At 35.9% G+C, this 22845-nt stretch overlaps 1 protein-coding gene and 1 long non-coding RNA gene across 5 annotated transcripts in view; one reads left to right on the top strand and one right to left on the bottom strand.

Moving 5' to 3' along the window:
• MLH1 (protein) overlaps positions 1-21674 on the top strand; it is a 39445-nt gene extending 17771 nt beyond the window's left edge. Inside the window, exons 12-16 of one of the 4 annotated variants that reach the window (XM_010321379.4) lie at positions 4099-4264; positions 4450-4611; positions 19427-19595; positions 20469-20629; positions 21498-21674. In XM_010321379.4, the coding sequence (XP_010319681.1) occupies positions 4099-4264; positions 4450-4611; positions 19427-19595; positions 20469-20629; positions 21498-21542 (703 nt within the window). In that variant the 3' untranslated portion in view covers positions 21543-21674. Of the gene's footprint in view, positions 1-4098; positions 4265-4449; positions 4612-19426; positions 19596-20468; positions 20630-20909; positions 21253-21497 lie in introns of those variants that run through there. The other 3 variants (NM_001247712.2, XM_010321380.4, XM_010321381.4) reach the window with 3 other exon arrangements.
• LOC109120129 (uncharacterized) lies at positions 21479-21804 on the bottom strand. The gene is made up of 2 exons (XR_002027609.3): positions 21704-21804; positions 21479-21611 (listed from the first exon to the last, which is right to left on the bottom strand). It is a non-coding gene; the product is annotated as an uncharacterized lncRNA (long non-coding RNA).
• Between the last annotated feature and the right edge of the window lie 1041 nt (positions 21805-22845).

Raw genomic sequence — 22845 nt, 5'->3', positions numbered from 1 at the left:
TGCATATCTTCATAAACTCATAGTTCATAGGTTTATGAGTTCATCATAGGTTTATAGTTGAAAATCATAAATGAAGCACGAGTCAGCATAATTTCAACTAAATATCATGTATTGACACTGAATCATGCATTACAAGACTTAATTAACAATAATAAATCATAATTGGATGAAACCCATAAAGTTGGAATTGAAACCCTAACATGAACAATTGAATTTGAGATTGAGAAATTGGAAACTTTGGGGGCCCATGGAAGAACATATTCCATGGATATTTCCATGGGTGAATACCCACATACCTTGATGCTTAAAGCCCCAAAATAATGGATAATTGATGAACTTGAATTAACCCTTAGCTTCTTCTCCTTCATTAGTCTTGAGAGAATATAGGGAGGATGAATTTGGCTTTCTTTGGGAAATAGGAGACTGGGTTAAATTGGATAGTTTTAGGACCTAAAAGCTTTATATAGGGCTTAGGGTAGAAGACAAAACGGCATAATTTTGATTCATAACAATCAAGGAAACGACTCAAGAGCTCCTTAAAATAATTGTCGAAGCATGTCTACTGATTGAACCTATGGTCCGTAGACAAAATCAAAGAGACCAACTTGACCCGGTAAAATATCACTAAGCTGAGTTGCTCAGATTCGGGTGCGGATATCCAAGACGGATGCGAATCCGAATCTCGGATTCGGCAAAATCTAAATTTTAAGATTTGGGGGTGCGAATTCGAGTATGGATACAGGAAGGGGATACGACTAAAATTTTTTTGACGACAAACGGCTAAAAAATTTCAATATTATAAAAATATAATTATAAAGATATTCTAATTATATATAATAAAATATCACAAAGTACTTATGAAATAAACATAATAATTAATTGCATATTTTGGTAGTGAAAGAAGAGAGAATATAATAAACATTAAAAATATAATTTATTTTTTAATTAAAAGGACACATATCTAGAGAAATCCTTCGTCTCTAGTTTTCTTTTTCAAGAAAAACTAAAGAGACTACTTTTTGAAGAAAGATGAAAAAAATTATGTACTTTTTCAAGAAAAAACTCCTCTTTTTTCTCTGCACTTTTTTAAGTTTCATGTCTTTTCAATCTTCATCCTCTTTAACTTTTTCAAGCTTCATCTTTAAAAGTACTTTGCCTCCCATCAGAAGACGTTGTCGGAAACTAATCTCTCCCAAAATCTTTTCTCGCCTCTGGTCAAGGTGTTCGGATCGGATTGACCGAATCTGACAAGCACCCCGCACCAGTGTCGCGTTGAGACGGGTTCGCCGGCAAAAATAAAGAGTCCGCCCAACAATCACTATGTATGGGACCTACCTATGAGACCTATCTATAGCTCATAGAAAGACTAACGGGCTGTGATAGTAAATCGTAAAAAGAGGTACTGGGACTTGACTTGAAATATTATTTTCCCTCTTCTTCGGATGCCATCTACAGCCAGTAGAAACTTCTACGACTCATAGATAGGGACCGTAAACACAACTTGCAACCCAAAAATCCCTTTTCTTTCTTTTCCGGATTCCAAGGCGTTACAACAACATATTGTACTTGTGGAGATGTCTGCTTGCTTGCACGATACTAAAGGAACTCATTATATTTCATTAGAGCAATTGGATCATAGTTGGGTGGTGGACCATGCAAAGTATAACATATGTCACAAGTGTGTCCAAGTTTATGGCAATAACTTCACTTAGATCGAGGTTTCCCAAAATGTCATCCTCCTTGCTAATTGTCCATAGATTGATGTGTTCGTTTTTCTATGGTTTGAGATGTGAAATAGAGGAGTCAACAGTGGGAGCTGAAACCACTTTTTGACTAGGAGGTGAAACAAGACAAAGTAGACAAGAGAATAATTTATCAATTGTAGGAATCGTACGACTGGCTAGAATCTGGTCTCACACAGAATTATGGTCAGTAGGATGTCCAGCAAGTGTAAGAACTAGAAATAATGTTTGTCCATGGTCTTGTTGCTTTTCCACGTTTATAGTGATTAGCATCAACGTTTCAAATTCCTCCATGACTTACCGTCCCAAGTAAGTAGATATGTTAGATTCTTGTTTCTTTAAGTTGGTCATCCGAGATATCACATCATAGAATTGAGATTTGTCATTAGATTATAAAGCACGTGCTTTTTCCCAAACTGAATAAGAATGGACGAAACAAAGGCATCAACTTTGAATCAATAAAGCGCAATAAGAGACTACATAATTGAGCATTCACTTTCTCCCATTATGCTTTGGCTTTTGCATCCTCATCACTTGGCTTTGTCTTTTCATTTACCACACAAGTATTGTTTGGTAAATGATCTTGAACACCTTGACCCTAGCACCACAATTCAACTGAGGAAGCCAGCCCAAGCTAATTAGTTTGAACTTCCCATTAATAGTTCTGAAGTGATTATAGGGCTTGAACTTCCAATCCCCGTATTTTTGGAGCAAAAAACATTTTTTCAAAATTTAACTTGAAAATTGTAAGAAACTGCTGGAAACTGCCTGAAAATTTTGATTTCACCGGGAACTTGCTGGAAACTACCTGAAAATTGCTGGAATCCTAACCAAAAAACTAGACAGGTTTTTATCAGAAATACTGGACGACCCCAACAGAAAAACTAGACAGGTTTTGATCAGAAATACTGGACGACCCCAACAAAAAAAAACAGCTTAAAAACAATGACCGGAGCAGCCCTCACGTGCCGGCGCGTGATCCAGATCTTGCCGGAAAACTTCCACTTTCGAACAGCGGGATATCTTGTGAGGGGTTTTTTCCTGTGGTTCTGGCTGGGGTTTGGTCGGCACAGCTTCCCGAGCCTCATGATGGTGTTGGTTTTCTCACAACACCTTCGGAATGGCAAGATGACACAAATCAGCCCTAACTCCCGGAATTTGACACGGTGTCTTGAAGTTTCTCACCAATGCTTTGATACCATGTGAGAAATATAGAAGAGAAAATTATTGAATGTATCTAAATTGTTACATAAAGACCCTATTCATAGACTCTACGTTAGACTCCTTTTCTAACTAGGATTCCTATACTTGTTCCAACGCTTAGAATTGATTATACTGCATGAATTTATTGTTGTCTTCAAGTTTTAATCTAAAAATTAATGGGGGCAAGCATTAATTGAACTCTCTAATTTTACTTTTTCTTGAGAAAGAAAACTGAGATTGGGTAAAACTTCAATGGTGAGGACTTGAGGTTTTAATCAAAGGATTAGAGCTAGAAATAGTTTAATTTGATTTGATCCTCATTCAAGTGCTTGAGCTAGAGAACTCTATGCCCACTCAAGCTAATGTTTGGTTGTTGATATGGTATAGTTCTGGGGTTTGAAAGAACCAAAACAAACACATTGCTTTGAAAAACTTTGAATGTAGTTCAAACCAAAGATGTGGTAATCCATTCTAAGATAATTAGTCATATCTATCAAATCGACAACCCATCAAATGCACACCGCAAGTCTCTCCAACTATGATAACTGAATATTTGTGCTAAGTTTGCAATAGAAATTTCAAATCAGTTACTTGTTATAAACACTAGCCCCCCCCCCCCCCCCCCCATTTACATTCATTGTTGATACAATATGCATGCTCTTGTGAGTTGGGTCACGAACTTTGGCAAATCCTACCTCCAACCCACGTGGGATTTGACCCTGATTCTTGTTGGGTGATTATTGTGCATGTGACTGTAGCCACCTCCTTAATTGAAGAGTTGTTTTGTACGTTACCATACATTATGTACAATCCTATTCTCACAATTCTTAAGAAGCCCAAGAGTGGGAAAGCAATCTTAACTAGGTGAATGTTACAGGTTCGAATATCCACCGAGTTTCGAATCCTGCGCCTCTAGCTCTCAAAAGATTTCTCGGTTATAAAAAAGAAAAGAAATAACAAGAAGGAAAACCTGCTAGAGCACTTGACAGCGAAGATTCCAATATCTCTACAGCTTGATCTCTCGCTTTGATTCCTGTCTTTTCTGATGCTTTGTAATTTTTCCATGGCTCTTTTAATTCCTTAAATTTTCCTTCATTAGATAACTTGTTTGACTATATATTAATGATCTTCCCTACATTTGATGCTACAAAAGTAAAGAGCTTATGTATCAGCAAGTTTTACGTCGGTTTGCCCATTTCAATGCAATTCAACTGAGTGAACCAGCATCATTACCTGAGTTAGTAATGCTTGCTCTGAAAGAAGAGGGTACAGATCCAGAAGGCAATGAAAGCAAAGAGCTAAGAGGAAAGATTGCCGAGGTAATTTCATCTTAACTCAACTGTAACTGTACTATAATAATTAAATTCTATTTCTTGTCCATGTCTGCTCCTGGACACTGAAAGAAAATGTTCCTTTTGTCTAATTCAATTCAGGTAATTTTGTCACCTATCATCATTATATCCTCTTCCTAATTAGCATTGGCATTTTCTATGTATTACTTCAGATGAATACAGAACTGCTCAAGCAAAAGGCTGGAATGCTAGAGGAGTATTTTAGTATTCATATCGATTCAAATGGAAATATGTCTAGTCTTCCTGTTATACTGGATCAGTACACACCTGACATGGACCGCATCCCAGAATTTATACTTTGTTTAGGAAATGATGTGAGTTCTATGCTATTTCTTTGTCTTCTTTCCTATTCCATGCAACAAAGATCTTATCAATTCTATAATATTCTTGGCAATGACTGGACCTTTGAGTGTTGCACAATGAAGTTCATCGACCACATATGAAGCTGCTTGATCTGCTTAGTATGTTGGAAGTTATCAGCCTGTAAACTCACTCATTTTATTGCCAAGTATCATCCTAAATTAATATATTGAGCCCTTTAACACTGATTAGTTTTGTACTAGATTTCCTCTTGAGACCAGTGGTTTGGGCTTGGGACTTCCATGTTGGAGGTCTCAAGTTTGAAACCCCTTGCCAGAGAAAGCAAGGGGTTTGCCTTCTGGGTCGAGCTCATTGCACCAGGCTTGCGGGTTACCTCTCCTATGTAGTTTGCGAGCTATTGCATAGGACTGGGGATTTTATCTTGTGCACATCGAAAGGGTAGCGGCTGTGGATTTTCCTTGTCATAAAAAAACAAGAAGAATCCTTGCATGTGGTATTAGTCCTAATAAATTCAACAAATATGGTATACATTGCAACGTAATTATAGAGATCTAGAGACAAAAATTCAGGACCACAACATTGAGAAGGAAGACACTTAGTCCACCAAGAACCAAAGAGAACTTCACAAATTAAGGACCACAATATCGAGAGTTACATCAGCCCTAGAAGAAGAAGACAATGAAATAAAGACAAGCTTAGCTAAAATCAAGTAGACGATCCACACTTAGAAGAGAAATCTAGTATGTGTAAATCACATAGTAATGGAAGTTCTTGAGAAGCTACATCTACCAATAGAGACAAATTAACACATTCATTGTGGGCTAAAAAGGGATCACCATATAGCAGTAGTAGGAAAGGGAGAAAACCTGAAGAAGGTAATATGTCCAAAGGAACAGGCCGTTATTCTAGAGGGAGAAATTACAGCTCAAATTAATGGAATGAGCATAAGAACATCAGCATCTGGAAAGAAAGCTTCAAAAGACATACTCAAAAGGAAGAATCAGATATCACATCCTCTACTCTTCATGCGGAGCTTTTGAGGAAAAGAATGCTTCAAGAGCTAGTCAATATCAAAAAGGTTTTTTGTTGAAACTAAAGGAACAGGTTCCCAGAAGGTGTGCTGTAAGAAAGTAGAGTAATTCACAAGATCATCAAAGCTGAATATGAACTGGATAGAATAGTTGAATGGAGAAGACCATAAAAAAAGAGACACCTCCACTTACCAAACACAGATATAAGAAGCCATAAGAAAGGGAAAAGATGGTTAAAATGCAAGGATCTTCTAGAATATACACAGCTCAATAGAATGCCAAACATTTTGCCTACTGCCCCTCTAAAGAAAAGAACAAAGCTGCCAAAATGGACCAAGAAACACTTGATTCGTCCTTTCTAAATATTGGAAACTCAAACTAGCGTTGGCTCCTAAGACAACTCTATGACCAAGATTAAAAGCCCAAATGAGAAAAAAGAGGAGCTTAGACGAAGGAAACTTTACTCTCAGCAAAAGGGGCTTATCAAAAAGGGAACAAAGTAACAAAACTTCCCTTCTGAAGGTAAATGAAGACTGTTGCAACAAAATAAAGAAGAAAATATTCAGGAACCTCAAAGCATCGAAAGTGTAATACATATGTCAAAAGGAGAATTGTCCTTCATTACAAGATCAACTCAGAGGATCTTGTCAGAGATCTAGTTCTCATGACTCACAAGTATGCATCTCCTTCAAATCTATAAATTACTTTAAATTTGTGTATTAGTGCACTTGTTAAAAGAAAAGGGAAGGGGTAGCACCTTAGGGTGTGCCTAGTGGTCAATGAAGTGTTTGAGAAACCTCAGGTCTCGGTCAAAACTTTGTGGAGACAAATAAACACTAGGTTATTCTTCCTATTTGTGCTAACCTTGGTGGACAGAGTTACCTGTTGTTGGTGGGAGGTGACAAGTATCCCGTGTAATTAGATGAGGTGCGTGAAAGCTGACCCGGACACCACAATCATGAAAAAAAAGGGAGGGGGGGGGGGTGAGGGGGTCATGATATGAATAACCACGAAAATTGGTCCGTTAAATTAAACCCCCTTCGATGAAAGTCAGTGACTTAAAAAAGGGGACTTCAAAAGTCATCCGGACTATTTATTAAAAGATTAGTCCCTCGTATATTCACTTGGTCGCATCATTCTTGAAAAATCAAAAGAGCAAAGTAATTCTCAGCAACTTGAAACCTAGTCATATATTCTTTAACACTGTTGCACACTCCAAAAATAAATCCGATGCTCAATCCAGTGAAGTCTTACTCAGAATGCAACCAAACCCTAAAATATCCCAAGAAATAAGATCAACCACTTCAGGGTAGAGAAGAAGTTACAATTTAAGGGGAACTGGTTCGTAAGCAAACAACTAAGGAGGAAGAAACCGAGAAATGGTTCTGATATCTCAAATGTTGAAAGGAAAGATGAAGTCAAATACCCTAAAGAAAAAGGGTTGAAGAAAGCGTCAAGTTCTAGAGGCGTCAGTAAAAGAAAAGAACCCTCAGGATGGATGGAAGAAACTGCTCCTTCGGTCAAAGAACCGAATCTAAAGATGATTAAAAAAAGAGCTGAAAAGAAAAAGAAGTGCTAGAATCAAAGAGCTGAAGAAAATGCTGGACCATTATGAATGGACTAGCTACTATTTTACACAAATCCAGTGGTTCATGAGGAAGAGGTTCATAATTTTATAGAAGGTTCAAGCTAGTTGATGATGATGCAGTGGTGTCTTCTGTGAAGGGAAGAGGAATCAGATTTACAGTTGAAGACGTAGGGGACATTTTCAACATATCTTTTGTTGGTTATGATAATACTTTAAAAAAAAAAGGGTCGAAAATGGGCAAGAAAAAAGCATGGCTTATTTGACAGCAAGTTTCCACAAGGAAGAGATTCTCAGGAGTTTTAAGGTAAGTGCTGAAATGGGGAGATGACTCTAGCTCAAAAAATCATATTAATCTAGTAAAGAAGTGTGTCCTGCCGCGAGTAGAAAAGAGAAATTAAAGCTAAAAACAGGGACATGATTGTGATGATGCACTTGACCAAGGAGATCTGGTAAACTATCCTGCTTTATTGGTACAACACTCTAGCTGCTGAAGGGGCACACTCCCTACCCTATGGATTTTGGCTGAGAAAGGCATTCACCCAGTTTGAGATTCCCCCGAGCGTTGGGAAAAAGGGAGGGGAAAAGGAAATGATAGGCAAAACCGCACTTGCAGAGTATTTCAACAATATTAGCAAGCTAGGAAGCACGACGGGAGGCTACAGAAAGAGAAGCTTGGAGAATTGTTCCAGCTTGTATATTGTGGACAGTATGGAAAGAAGGAAATTCTAGATGTTTTGTAAATAGGAGCAACTCTGTTTAGCAGATGAAAATGAACTGTATTATATGGGCTCAGTACAACCTATGTACTGCTTGTGTTTTGTTCACATACAGAAATATACAAGGTTACCAGTTTCAAAAAAAAGAAGAAAAAAGGAACAGGTTCTAAGAGCAGTAGTGTGGTACTGTGGTTACAAACCTGCTAGAAGAGCTTGCCAAAGAAAGAGAGGCAAAAGAAAAGGCGGAAGCTGTGCATGAAGCCTTCCAAGTTCTTTCATCTTTTGCCTTAAATATTGGAAGCCTTCCAACTCAAGAACAGAGGGGTTCTGTGCTTAGGTTAGGGATTGGTGGGAGTCTTTTAACTACACTGGCAGGCCTGATTATGTCCTAATGGCAAAGTTAAAGGCACTAAAGGGGAAGCTGAAAGAATGGAGAAAAACCATCCAAGGAAATCTGAAAATGCAAAAGGCCAATCTGTTTAAGAAATTAGCTGATCTAGAAGAGATACAAGAATAGAGAGCTCTTGAAGAAGGGGAACTAGCTTCTAGGCTGGCTTTGACTATGGAGTTTGAGTACATAGCCAAGCATGAAGAGACTGCATGGAAACAGAGGTCCAGAGCTTTGTGGATTTAGCAGGGAGATAGAAACACAAGTTTTTTCCATAGAACAGCAAACCAACACAGAAGAATCAACAGCATTGATAAATTGAAAGTCAACGGAGTGGAGATTACAGAACCTGAAGAAATTAAGAATGAAATTGTTGAATACTAGGAGAGGTTCTATACAGAATCAGAAGAGGTGGAGGCCACAGTTAAACATGAGAAATTGCCCCAAAATTGATGAAATTGATGGCAACTTTTTGGGGGCTCCTTTTGAAGCTGAGGAAATACTAGAAAGTATTAAAGCCTGTGCAGGAGATAAAGCCCCTGGACCAGATGGCTATACAATGGCTTCCTTCAGTCAGTGTTTGGACGTAATCAGACATGAGTTGGTAGCAGTTATTCAGAATTTCCATGCTAGAGAATGTCTTGAAAAGAGCGTTAATGCCACTTTTGTTGCACTTATTCCAAAAAAAGGTGGGGGCAATTGAACTGAATGACTTCAGACCCATTGGTCTGGTGGAGGGAGTGTACAAGATCATCTCAAACTATTGACAGAGAGATTGAAAGAGGTAATTCACTGAATTGTCGACAGACAACAGATGTCCTTTCTTAAAGGAAGGCAGATTATGGATGCAGTGGTGATAGCTAGTGAACTGGTGGATTTGAGAGTGAAGAGCAAACAACCAGGCATACTATGTAAGCTTGACATTCAGAAAGCATATGATCATGTGAATTGGAATTATCTAGTGAACATGTTACAGAAGATGGGTTTTAGATCTAAATGGATCAGGTGGATCAAATATTGTATAGGTACAGTCAAATTTTTAGTTCTTATCAATAGAAGCCCAACTGTTTTTTCTCTTCTCAAAGGGGGCTGAGGCAGGGAGATCCGCTCTCACCTTTCTTGAACATTCTAGCAACGGAGGGGATTAGCTGCCTGATTTACATAGCAAAGGCCAAAGACTGGATCAGAAGGTTCCAAGTGCAAAACAGGACAAGTAACAACCTAGAAATCACTCACCTACAGTATGTAAATGATACCTTAGTGTTTTGTGAAGCAGTGAGGGACCATTTTCGGATTTTGAGGACCATTTTCATTATTTTTGAAGTTGTGTCAGGCCTTCATATAAATGGGGGAAAAGCTACATCGAGTGTTATCAAAGGTGAAAAGCACAAAAAAGCTCTAAGGGCTGTGGGGGCTTTAAGCACAAATAAAATATGGGCTTTAACAAAAAAGGCGCAAAAGGAGAAAAGAATAAAATATATATGTTTAATCCAAGTCTAATAATTATAAGCATGAAATGACAAATATATGACCAAAGAAATTGAAAAAAATTATGAAAGTGAAATATCAATTATTCAGCTTCAAATTCTTTAGAAGTGGCTCATTGGCAAGGAAATATTTGCCTTAGAACCTTGATGACGATGCACATAAAAGGGAGTCAAAGCGCTCAATACGTTTTGAGCCTCACTTCAGGGCTTAAGCGCGCTTAAAGCGCGCCTTTGATAACACTGGCTACATCTATCCAATTAATGAAGGGGTAGAAATTGAGGAGCTAGCCAATACACTAGGGAGGCAAGTAGGGAGCTACGCGCCATCTACTTGGGCATGCCATTAGGTGCAAAAAGTAAGTCAATAAGCATTTGGAGTAGAATGATAGAAAAGTGTGAGAAAATTAGCAAACTGGAAAAGTAATTATCCTGGGGAAGACTTACTATGATCAACATTGTGCTAGATGCCTTACCAACATACATGATGTCTGGTTTCCAGCACCATCTGGCGTTGCAAAATAGAGGTACTCAGAAGAACTTTCTTTTGGCAAGGAAATGAAGATAAGAGGAAGTATTATCTTTTCAAAAGGGAAGAAATGAACATAAGCAAGAAGGTATGGGCATCAGAAACATGAAATTTCAGAACCAAAGCCTTATGATGAAGTGGTTATAGAAGTTCGCATCTACTGAGAAATCATTGTGGAAGGAAGTGATTGCTGCAAAATATGGAATAAGGGATAAGTGGATGACAACAATGTGACTTCTCCTTATGGGTCTAGTGTATAGAGATCTATCAAATATCTATGGGATCTAGTGCTAGAAAGATCACATTGTAAGGTGGGAAATGGTAGAAAGGTGGATTTCTGGATGGACAAATGGCGTGGACTATGTCCCATTAAGCCAAAGGTTATATGACCTCTACAACCTATGTTAAATGCAACAAGCTATTGTGGCAGAATTATGGAATGATCAGGGGTGGAATTTTTACTTCAAAGGAACTTAAATGATTGGGAGATGTGTAGAGTAACAGAGTTCTTTGCTACCCTAGCACAATTTAGCAACCTGGGGAGCAAAGGGTGTTTCACAGTAAATTTAACATGTGAGATCTCAACACAGCACATTGAGTTAGTAGAATGACCTTGGAAGATCATATGGAAAACCAAGATACCCTATTAAGTAAATGTGGAATAAGATTGTTGAAAAATTTCATTCATATACGATTGTTGAATAATTTCATTCGTATACGATTGTTGAATAATTTCATTCATATATTTCTATGTCATATACATGAGTTTATATATACATAAGAGATTATGAAATAGAATCACCTAAATCCCATGAAATCTGGGATTATACAGAATCATATATTTTACATTAAGAGAAACCTGATCTTTGTAGATACAAATGGCGAACAAATGAGTCCACTATCTCGTTTCTCCTTAATGAAATGTTTGTTTACCTCAATATGCTTAGTGTGATCATGTTGTACAGGATTATTAGCTATACTTATTGTTGATTTATTGTCACAATATAGTCTGATAGGTCCTTCCCATCTTATCTTCAAATCATCAAGGATTATCTTTAACCATAACAACTCACAAACTCCCATAGCCATAGATCGAAGCTAGATTCTACACTTGATCTAGCTGCTACATTTTGTTTTTTACTCCTCCAAGTCACTAGATTTCCTATCAAGAAAATGCAATATCCAGGACATGACCTTCGATCCACTAATGAACCAGCATAGTCCGCATCTCTATAAGCCTCTAAAACCAAGTCTCCTCCTCTTTTGAATAATATTCCTTTTCCTTGACTTCCTTTAAGATATTGTAGAATCTGATTGACAACTTTAAGATGCATTTCTCTAGGATCATGCATACATTGTCTAACAAGACTTATAGCAAATGCAATGTCCGACCTTGTATGAGACAAATAAAACAGTTTTCGTATAAGCCTTTGATACAAACCTTTATTAACCATAGGATCTTCTGGAGCATTACATAATCTATGATTATATTCAATTGGTGTAGCCACTGGTTTTACACCCTAATTTTCCTGTTTCTTTTGGCAAATCAACCACTGTTACTTTAATTTTCCAAGCTCTTTGATGTCTAATTCCTTGAGTAAACACTTTTTCAAATTTTGCATCTCCTCAGAATCATCACATGTTAGTTGTTACTACATTGTCATCCACATAAACCAACAATACTGTCACCTTTCCTGTTTTTGAGTGTCGTATGAACAAGGTGTGCTCTCCTTGACTTTGTCGATACCCTAGCTTGATCATAACCTTTGTAAATCTTCCAAACCATGCACAAGCTGATTGTTTTAATCCATAAAGTGCCTTCTTCAGTCTACATACCATTCCCTTCTTGCTTTCAAAATCAGGTGGCACCTCCATATAAATCTCCTCATCTAAGTCTCCATGTAAAAATGCATTTTTACATAAAATTGTTGTAGGTTCCAATTAAAAACCGCAGCCAATGATAATAAGATTCATACTGTATTCATTTTTGCCACTGGAACAAAAGTCTCCAAATAATCAATTCCATAGGTCTGTGTATAACCCTTTGCTACCAAACGTGCTTTATATCTTTCTGTGGACCCATCTATCTGACTTATATTTCACGGTAAACACCCATCTGCACCTGACCAACCTTTTTCTTTTGGTAATTCCACAATATCCCAAGTTTTGTTTTTCTCCAACGCTTCCATTTCTACCTTCATAGCTTTCTCCATTCTTTATTCCCTTATACTTCAGACAAATATCTGGGGATAGGAATTCTGTCGATGTTACAGTGAAAAGCTTTATGACTTCGGATGTTGTGTGCTCAAAGGGTATTGTGTGCAAAATATGGTTCCTTTTCTGAGTGCAATGGGAAGGTCAAGGTCATTAGGTTGGTTAAATTCTGCTTCATGAACAGTTTAGTTTCTTGGTTTTGATGGTTGAATAGGTTCAGGATGGGTATTAGGAGTGTAGTAACCTGAGGAGATGATTGCAACTGACTAGTTTGATCAGTTTGTCTCTTTCTTCTGGAATATACCTGTAGTGGTAGATTATTTTCTAGAATTCCATTATCTGTATTTGGATTGGGAGACTCAATGGGTTCATTTGGATTTAGAGACTTAGGTGACCAAACAAATGGTGACTCATGCAAGAATTGGGCACAACTAGAAATGGAAAACTCAGATAGTGACAAGCATAGAGGTTCCTCTCCCTTCAATAACTCCCCCAGATTGTAAGAATGATTAGAAAAGGATTCACTCTCATCAAATGTGACATCCGCTGATACAAAGAATTTCTTAGATGATGGTTGATAACATTTGTAACCTTTTTGAGTAGGAGATTATCCTATGAAAAGACACTTAAGAGCACACGTGAAATTAATTTGCCTCTATTTTGAGAATGAATATGAACATAGGCAACACTTCTGAAGATTCTATGAAGCAATTTATTGGAAATTTCAAAATTTGGAACGAAATTCCTAAGAGTATCAATTGGACTTTGAAAGTTCAGAATTCTTGACGGCATTTTTGTTACTAAGATGTGCGGCAGTTAAGACAGCTCCCCCCAATATTGTTTTGGCACCTTTTTGTGAAACAACAATGATATCTTTTCTCTGCTATCCTATTTTGTTGAGAAGCATTGACCCATGAAGATTCATGAATAATTCCCTCTTTTTTGGAAGAAAACAAAGTGGTTTTGATTGAAGTAGTCCTTGGCATTATCAGATCGGAATCTTTTAATTGACACATCATATTTGGTTTTGATTGCATTACAAAAGGTAAGAAGAGTTTGACTGACATCAGATTTTTGCTTTAGCAAATAGATCCACGTAACTCTTGTACAATCATCAATGAATGACACAAACCATCTAGCACCAGAAATTATTAGGAATGGGAGATGGTCCCCAAATATCAGTATGAATAAGAGAATAAAGTTTGATATCTTTTTTGACTAATTGGAAAGGAAATACGTTTGTGTTTTGCAATTTCACAATCATCACAATGAAAAGACTCCACAATCATATCTTTGAACAAAGATGAAAACATCCTTTTGATTACATAAAAGGAAAGGTGACCTTATAGACGATAATAAAGTCATACTTTTTCTTTATTTGACATGATAGACTCACACAAGAATGAACTAGATCATGAATTCTTAGATATATATTCACCATTGTGGAAATTCAAACAATAAAGACCACCTTTCTCACTAGCACGCCCAATCATCTCCTTTGTGTTCTGTTCCTAAAATAACCAATATAAAGGGAAGAAAGTTACTTGGCATTTGGAATCTTTGGTGAGTTTTTGGATAGAAATGAGATTTGCAGATAACGTATCAAGGATTTTCCAAGTGGTATGTCTCCTCGACCAGCTACAGTGATAACCGAATCATTAGCTATAGTTATTTTTTTTTATAGTTAGGACAAGGGGAATATGATATGAAGAGATGAGAGAGAGTGGTTATATGATCAGTTGCCCCAAAATCGACTACCCACGTTGGAGAAAGTTTGTCTGAGACAATAGTAATAAAAGAGTAAGAAATACTTGTGAAGGTCGATGAACCTCTACCTGTTGAAGCTGAATGTTGCAAATCTCCAGTTGAAACTATAGAGTTATTCACTACAGTTGCAGAATCATTTTCAGAGACTGGAATATTTGTGGCAGTACCAATTTCAGGCGTGGTAGCAAAATGGGATTGGTCAGGAATAAGCCTAAAGCTCTGATACCGTGTGGAATAAGATTGTTGAATAATTTCATTCATATATTTCTATGTCATATACATGGCTTGATATATATGTTAGAAATATAGGAAAAAAATATTATTGAATTGTTGTTGTGTCTAAATTATTACATTGAGACCCTATTTATAGACCCTAGAATACAATCCTTTACCAAATAGGATACTATTTAGTAGTCCTATTCCTATTCTGAGAGGATTGTATAAACCTAATCCTGTTCTAATAGGATTGTATAAACCTATTTCGGTTTACTAGGATTGTATAAACATATTCCTATTCTAATAGGATTGTATAAACCTATTCATATTCTAACACTCCCCCTCAAGCTAGTGCGTACAATTCATGCACCTAGCTTGTTACAAATGTAACTAACACGGGAACAATGAGGGGCTTGGTGAGATATTTGCAGACTTCACAAAATTGACGGTCAATCTCAATGTGCTTGTCATCTCATTAAATATTGGACTTGATGCATAATGCGAGACAATCTCAATGTGCTTAATCTTCGCATGAAATACTAAATTTGATTCATAATGTTGGTATTGAACTTCCCAAATCAAGCTTGAGAAAAATTGTTCTAGACCATAGAGTAATCTGCACAATAGATGACACAACACAATCGACATACAAGGCTACTAAACTCCCCCTAAGCAACGAAGTGCTCAAATGTAGTATAACGTATATGGATCGTGTTGGAATCAATATGAGCTAATATTAAATAAGAAAGTTACCAAGAAATTGATCGGAACATGCTCATATGCCAGAATATTAGATTTGATGGCTAAAAGTGGTCACAATATAAGAAATAAAATTATATGGGTATGGTCAGAATGATGTCATTCCCCAACTAGTAAATAGAAATTATATAGGATAGTTTGAATTGATGGAACGACCCCATTGAAAAAGAGATAATTAAGTAGGGTTGGAATGATGGCATAACCCTACGCAAATCAGATTTGAGGAGTCACCCGAAAGACGAACTAAACTATGCGAATCAAATTTGTGCCACTGAAAAGACACATGATGCTATGCAACTCAGATATGAGAAAATAGTTCGAAAAAATCCACGGCACTACACAAATTAAATATGAAAAAAAGTAATCACCAGAATAATGGCACGGTGCTACACAAATTAGATATAAGAACGTAGTCACCGGAATGATGGCGCTGTGCTACACAAATTAGATATGAGAAAATAGTCCCCAGAAAGATACATGGTGACCCAACTTTTGCTAACATAAGCATCGGCCGAGCAGCGCCATATATGAGTAATAGTCGCCCGCCAACAATGGAATCTGTCTGATTTTCTACCAAGATCGTTATAGAGTCCTAAACTTTTTCCTACCAGAAAAAGGATTAGTCAATTCAAAACCATTTCCTAAAGGGAAAACCTATTTATGGTAAGAAGTTTAGGGCAAATAAAACCCAACAAGTCTCCCCGTTGGCCTGAATTTTTAACAAAATAAATTTGTCCACCTTCTTCACTTAATCTTCAACAACTTGCTTCTCCTCTCATAATCTCCTTTGCACACAAAGAACCTCTTTGAAACAGTTTCTCCAACAAAAATCTTCATTACTGTCAAAAAGATTGCGGCTAGAACTACACCCGCCAAGTGAACACCTCTTTATAACCTGGTTCAGTAATCAATTATCAAACCACTGAACCTAACTCCGTCATTGAATCTGGCTCTGACACCATGTGAGAAATATAGGGAAAAAATATTATTGAATTGTTATTGTGTCTACATTATTACATTGAGACCTTATTTATAGACCCTAGAATACAATCTTTTACCAAATAGGATACTATTTAGTAGTCTTATTCCTATTCTAATTGGATTGTATAAACCTATCCCTATTTTAATAATATTGTATAAACCTATTCCTATTCTACTAGGATTATATAAACCTATTTCTATTCTAATAGGATTGTATAAACTTATTCATATTCCAACAATATACATCAGAGATGTTGGAATAGAATCACTTAAATCCCAGGAGTATACAAAATCATATATTTTACGTTAAGAGAAAAATCAGAGTAGTGATATCCACAATTATCCTAAGATCTTAAAGGATCATATTATTGATGACAAGAATATCCTCTATCAACCAACAGTTAACTGTTTTGCTTGGTTGTTAGCTAAGGAGGCAGTTTTGACACATTAAAACCTGAACAAAAGAGGTTTTCACCTGTGTTCGAGGTGATTTTCGTGTGAAGAGCAAGGAGTTAGAGTCAACCATCTCTTTTTACACTGCAAGTGGACAACACAGCTGTGGCAAATGTTCACCAACATGAGAGAGATTAAATGGGTGAAATTAGGAAGGAACAAAGAAGTTTTGAAGTGCTGGCAAAGGGATGGAAATGCAGGAAGAAAGGAGGAAAGATGGAAGATTGTCCCATCATGTATATGGTGGACAGTATGGCTTGAGAGAAACCAGAGATGTCATGAAGTAAAGCAGAGCAACATACAAAGATTTAAGCTTAATTGTTTAGCTCTGTATTATTTTTGGTGTAAACAAGTAAAATAGATAGCTCAGAAGTAATCAGCACAACTATAGACTGGCTGTAACTTGGTAGATATAGAATCCTATGTAATTACAACACTTTTGGAGGGTAACTACACTTTTGAGGTAGTATACATGTGGATAAATATAGATTAACTGTAACATTTCTCAAAAATAAAAAAAAAAAACATATGGGGGAACGTTCTTTTGAGAAAACAAATTTATGATCAGGTTCTTAAATCTAGCCATCCCTGTACCTGTCCAAGTAATCTTACAAATCTTGCCTAGCCATACAAATGTAGCAACTTTTATTATTTACATGTTAGTCGAGTGAAGAAGCTAGCAACACTGTCAGAGGAACTCATGAGAGAACGTGTTCCTCTAGCAGAATTGAAATTGCAATGAAGAAGTTGTTTTATGAAGACTTGGAGAATTGGAATTATGCAGTCTAATACTGCAAGGAGCTGGAGTTCAAGATATGGAAATATTACCATAAATTGAACACATGTATTAACTTTGAATTAAGAGGGAGAAGCCTGTTGCATAAAGAAGATCCAAACGAAGTTAAAGTAGAATTGGATTTATGGGAAAACTTGAATCAATTCCTGTTTGGATTGGAGAACTACAAGGCAGCTTCTACTTCTATATAAACAGCACGACACAAAGCTTTGGAGTTTAACCACACCTAAAGGAGAGGTGTCCTAGTGAAAAAGTCAGCAAAAAGAGTCTTGAAGAAAAAATTGTTGCTACGACGAAAGAACCTGCTCCTGTCAAGTTTTATCTGTATTGTTCTTGAGTTGTATAGTTAGTTTCTTATAGTGGTACCAGAACAAGGTCTTGATTACTTTATTAGTTGGTTGTGGTTGTTGAGAATATAATTAAATAATAAAAGTATTTAAAAGTGTGCTCTCTAACAGCTCAACAGTAGTAAGTGTGTTTTGTGTTTGTAAGGGACTTCATTGATAGATAGAGTCATTGGAGAGAAAAGTTAAGGGGGTAGAGATTGGGATTGTTGGGAACAGTTCCTTGGGTGTTACAAGGGCAATTGTAAATCTTAAATTGCTTGAGCTTAGTGGTGCGTTTGAGAAAATCCTACAGATGTAGGTTGTGGGTTTTGCCTCTCTTGAGCAGGGATTCTCTCTAAATACTTGTGTTTATTTAGTTTATACCACAATTTACCTTCTTGCATCATTGCTCAAAGAACCTTAATCTTTGAGTACATAGTACACAGCCAAACTAATAGAGCCGTTTTGACACAGGAAGTTTTTCCATTTTTGCAATTTTTTTTATACAAAAAATTTTTGGTTATATAAATATAAGATTTGGTTATACATTAGACTGACTTTTTGGTTAGTTTTTTGGAAAGGAGTTTTTCAAATTTGAAAAACTGGTTTTGACTTGATTTTCAAGTGAATTTATTTCCATTTGCCCAGGGGATTTTCTGGTTTGTACGTACAGATCACTTTCTTAGAAGGCGTATGGACATAGATTTGGTTAAAATTTGGACAAAAGAATTTTTGAAGTTGAAAAATGGTATTTAGAAGTTGAAGTTGTGCAAGTGGAAATAAATTTTCACTTGAAGAAAGGCGTATATGGATATAGACTTCTGTAGTGACTTGATCAAATCTAACATATGGTTTTTATCCTTCACATCCTGTAAGTTGCACCAAAAAGCAAAGTTCTTTGTACTTTAAACATTTGTAGAGAGATAGCTTTCCCTTCAAACTACCTAACATTTCTTTCAGTCCACAACCCTACAGATACAAGCTGACACTGTAACCCTCAAACTTCTTGCTGGTTTCCTGATCCCACTTTTGTCCGAAACAGTCAACAGGTCTTTCAAACTGAAAGGCATGACAAAAGAGAAGTTGAAAATATTGAAAAACAGATTCCAAGTGGCCTCCACTGTGCAACGCAAAAAGCGATGGATGCTCAATTCGTCCTCTTTTTTTCTCTCACTACCAAGTCCCATTTAACAAGATGAAAGGCTATTTTTCTTTATTACCAATCCATAGGTAGTATATGGAAATATTAGGATTGGATGAATTTTAATCCACGCATGTGATATTACAGTTGCCTTGGTGGGTGATATATATTGCCTATTATTGTGGGTCTTATGGTTTCTATGTAGATTGTGTGGAGGATCAGAGTATTTTTATGTGACATTGGCACAAAGTCTTGTTAAATTTGTTTTTTCGGTGAACAAATTGGTATTTTCATCAAACTTGAGGGGCATTGTTGACATCCCAAAGCTACAAATGTTGGTAAACAGGACAAGACTAAATTGTTACTCCCTCTGTCCCATCTTTGCTCAACTGTCTGGTTTTACTTGTGTTAATTTGTAGGTTGACTGGGAGGACGAGAAAATTTGTTTTCAGACAATTGCTGCTGTCCTAGGAAATTTTTATGCCATGCATCCGCCATTATTGCCTAATCCCTCAGGTGATGGCTTGAAATTCTACAGAAAGAGAGTACTTTCAAGTGGTTCAGAAGTAACTTCAATAGATAACATAGGTAAGCAACTATTCTGAAAAACAAATTCCATTGTGTATCATGTACATATTGCAGGGTAGCAAGGGTTCATTTTGGTCCTAGAGAAGGAGCTACGCTCCTAGTCTGTGTAATTGATAGCCAGATCCTACTGCAATTTGGCACTTTAGGAAATCATTACACTTTAGGATCGCTGGGCCGTTAAATAAATAAACAGTTTTTTCTTTACCTTGTTGAGATTGCATATTCAGCATCGCCGGTGAGAGAATTAGGGATAACAATTAGGCATTAGCAGCGACAGCTGTGATTTAAACTTTGCAACTTCCATTTTTTTAAGATAGTAGTTAGCTTTAATCAGCTAAATGCTATGAAACAACTTATATTGCTATCCAAAACTAGAAGCCATAAGAAGATTATAGACCAACTTAATATATGTTGTGACTTGGGTAAAATCACGACCAAAATCGGGTAAGTGCGCCGATAGGTAAGCCAACCCAAAGTAACAAAACGAAATACCAAAACTTGGAATTAACATATAAGAATCATAATAAGTCATAAAACGATATAATTTTTAAAAACTCATACATATGCGGCAATAGATACAACTCTTCCCAAAACCTAGTGTTACTAGTACAAGCCTCTAAGAATGTCAATATACGATAATAACTACTACATTGTCTTTAAATACGAAAGACATGGACAAAACAAAAGGATATAAGAGATCCAGGAACTAATAGTGATGACTATAACTTTGTATTCTATATGGTGATTTTTGACATTCACTGAGTTTTACCGTTAATTGTTTCTCCTCCCAACACATTACTATGTGTTTATTTCATATTAATCTTGTGGATCATTTCTTAGCTAGGACTAACTTCTGAATTTGCTGTTACTAAGAGAATGATACCACGGAGGCTGAATTTGACGAAGAACTACGTTTGGAGGCTGAAAATGCCTGGGCTCAACGTGAATGGTCAATTCAGCATGTTCTGTTTCCCTCCCTCAGGCTCTTCTTCAAGCCCCCTACTTCCATGGTTACAAATGGAACTTTTGTTCAGGTAAGTAAAACTTCTCTTCTTCGTTGTCATCTTACTTTACATATTTTTTCTATCAAGATTTAGTGTCAGAATCTCTCATTCCTATAATTTCCAGAGGGAATGAATAGGAAACTTAAAATTGAAAAGGAGTGAAAAAAGCATAAATCTCCGGTGTAGTCTTTTCTAGGCAGATATTCAGTCTCTCCCCACACGCTTTTTCCGTCTTTCAACTGTTCTTTTTGTAGATGTTATCTTGAGGCGCCCATGTTTATGATATTGATCATCTATTGTCTTATTATAGGTTGCATCACTGGAAAAGCTCTACAGAATTTTCGAGAGATGTTAAACCTAGGAGAATTTTGATGTGGCCTCCTTGAAGCAAAAGGATGTAAAATGTACAGTTTCTGATTTGAGAAGGAAATTCCCTGGCCCCTACCCCCAAAGAACCAAAATATGAAAAACTGGTTCAACTTTTTTTTTGGTGTGAAGACAACCACCCCCCTACATCAAACGTTTTATTGTGAAAAGAAGCAAAAATGGAAGGAATACATTTTGTCTCTTTTACTCTATTCCATCAAACTAGTGGTGTAGACATGGTGTTATACGCAAGAAATGAGTTAAGCAAATAGGAGTTCAAAAGAAAATTTACTTTTCTTGATTACTCGATAAACCAATGATGCCAATAAACCTAATCTCTACTGAAAATCAGCAACATGTTAAAAACTGAAAGCAAGATATTTCCTTACTGGGAAACTATTCTTATTATACACAAAAATGATGTTTTCATAACAACCAAGTAATCAAGCAAACAACCAAGATTACTTGCATATAACATATTTTACACATTTTAATCAAACATAAAGTTGATACTTGTGATTGTATTTTACAGGGAAAAAGCGAGATCATTCGCCAATTTCACCGGTTACTTGAATAACATCAGAATTGCAAAATCTGTGTGGACGGATTTTCCATGTAAAAGCCATAACAAATAATTTAGGTCTTCCTGTATATTGAATAAATTTTTCAAGGGTTATTGCTGGATATAATCACTAGTTATTGCTTATAACTTATTATCAATTATCCATTTAAACTTACATGTTACATCCTATAGAATTGAAAGTTTGGTTCTTCAATTAGATGTCTCTTGGTTTCTTGGAAATTTAAAAAAAAAAATCAATTACCAATACTGATATTTGAGGCCAAAAAGTTTTAAAGATCTACTCCTTCCGTCCAGTTTTGTTTGTCATGGTTTCTATTTTTAGAGTCAAACTATAAAAATTTTGACTAATATTTTAAGATGTATTTTTTCATTATATTAATATGCAAAAAATTGTAATTTATAGTACTTTTCATATAGTTTTAGAATATCTAATTTTTTTGTTTAAAATATCGAATTAATATGATCTAATTTATCTTTGAAAATTAATCAAATTGACTTTCGGGAGTATTTCATTTCCTTAATTTATTTGGCATTTTTATTCTCAAAAGGTCAACCCTATTTATTGCAACAAGTCCAATATTCCTAAAATTTCTAAAATTCAATATTGGATTTAATTTTCATTTTTTTTTATCATAACAGAAAATATTTTTGTTCATAGCAAACACACCTTTAAAAAGAGAAAAGATTAAGAGAAAAAAATTTAAATGGAAATATATATTTCTCAACTTAATAAGAAGCAAATTCGTAATATAGATATCCATATTATTTATTGAATTTATTCATTTAAATATGAGTTGAGATAAATATTTTATTTATGTTTATCTAGTTATTTTTAATCAATTCATAATCCAACTCGATCAGCTTATTTTTCACCTCTGGTGATAGAGGTAATGGAGCATTGAGAACAAAATGAAATAAGAAAAGTTACATAGCCGCATAGAGTGATCAAACTATTGAGTATGACTGAAGGAAAAAAAATAAAAGATACAAATTTCAAACTTTTGAGTATGATTGAAGAAAAGAAGTTCAAACTATTGACTATGAAAGAAATAAAGGGAAAATAGTAAAAACTGTTCTTAAATTATGTGAAATGATTAAAAATGTCATTCGTTTATAGTTTGGCTTAAAAATTGTTCTTATCGTCAATGTTTTACTTCAAAAATGCTCTTGCAGTCAATACTTTGATCTAGAAATGCCCATATAGTTACAAAATAGGTCAAAAATGCCCTTTTCCAAATAAATATTTTTCCTTTTTAGGCACATCTTCTTCCTAATTAAATATATTCAAGAACACTAT

Source organism: Solanum lycopersicum, chromosome 4 (assembly GCF_036512215.1).
Source record: "Solanum lycopersicum chromosome 4, SLM_r2.1".
NCBI classification, from domain to species: Eukaryota; Viridiplantae; Streptophyta; class Magnoliopsida; order Solanales; family Solanaceae; genus Solanum; species Solanum lycopersicum.
This window is presented reverse-complemented; position numbering and strand designations above follow the sequence as displayed.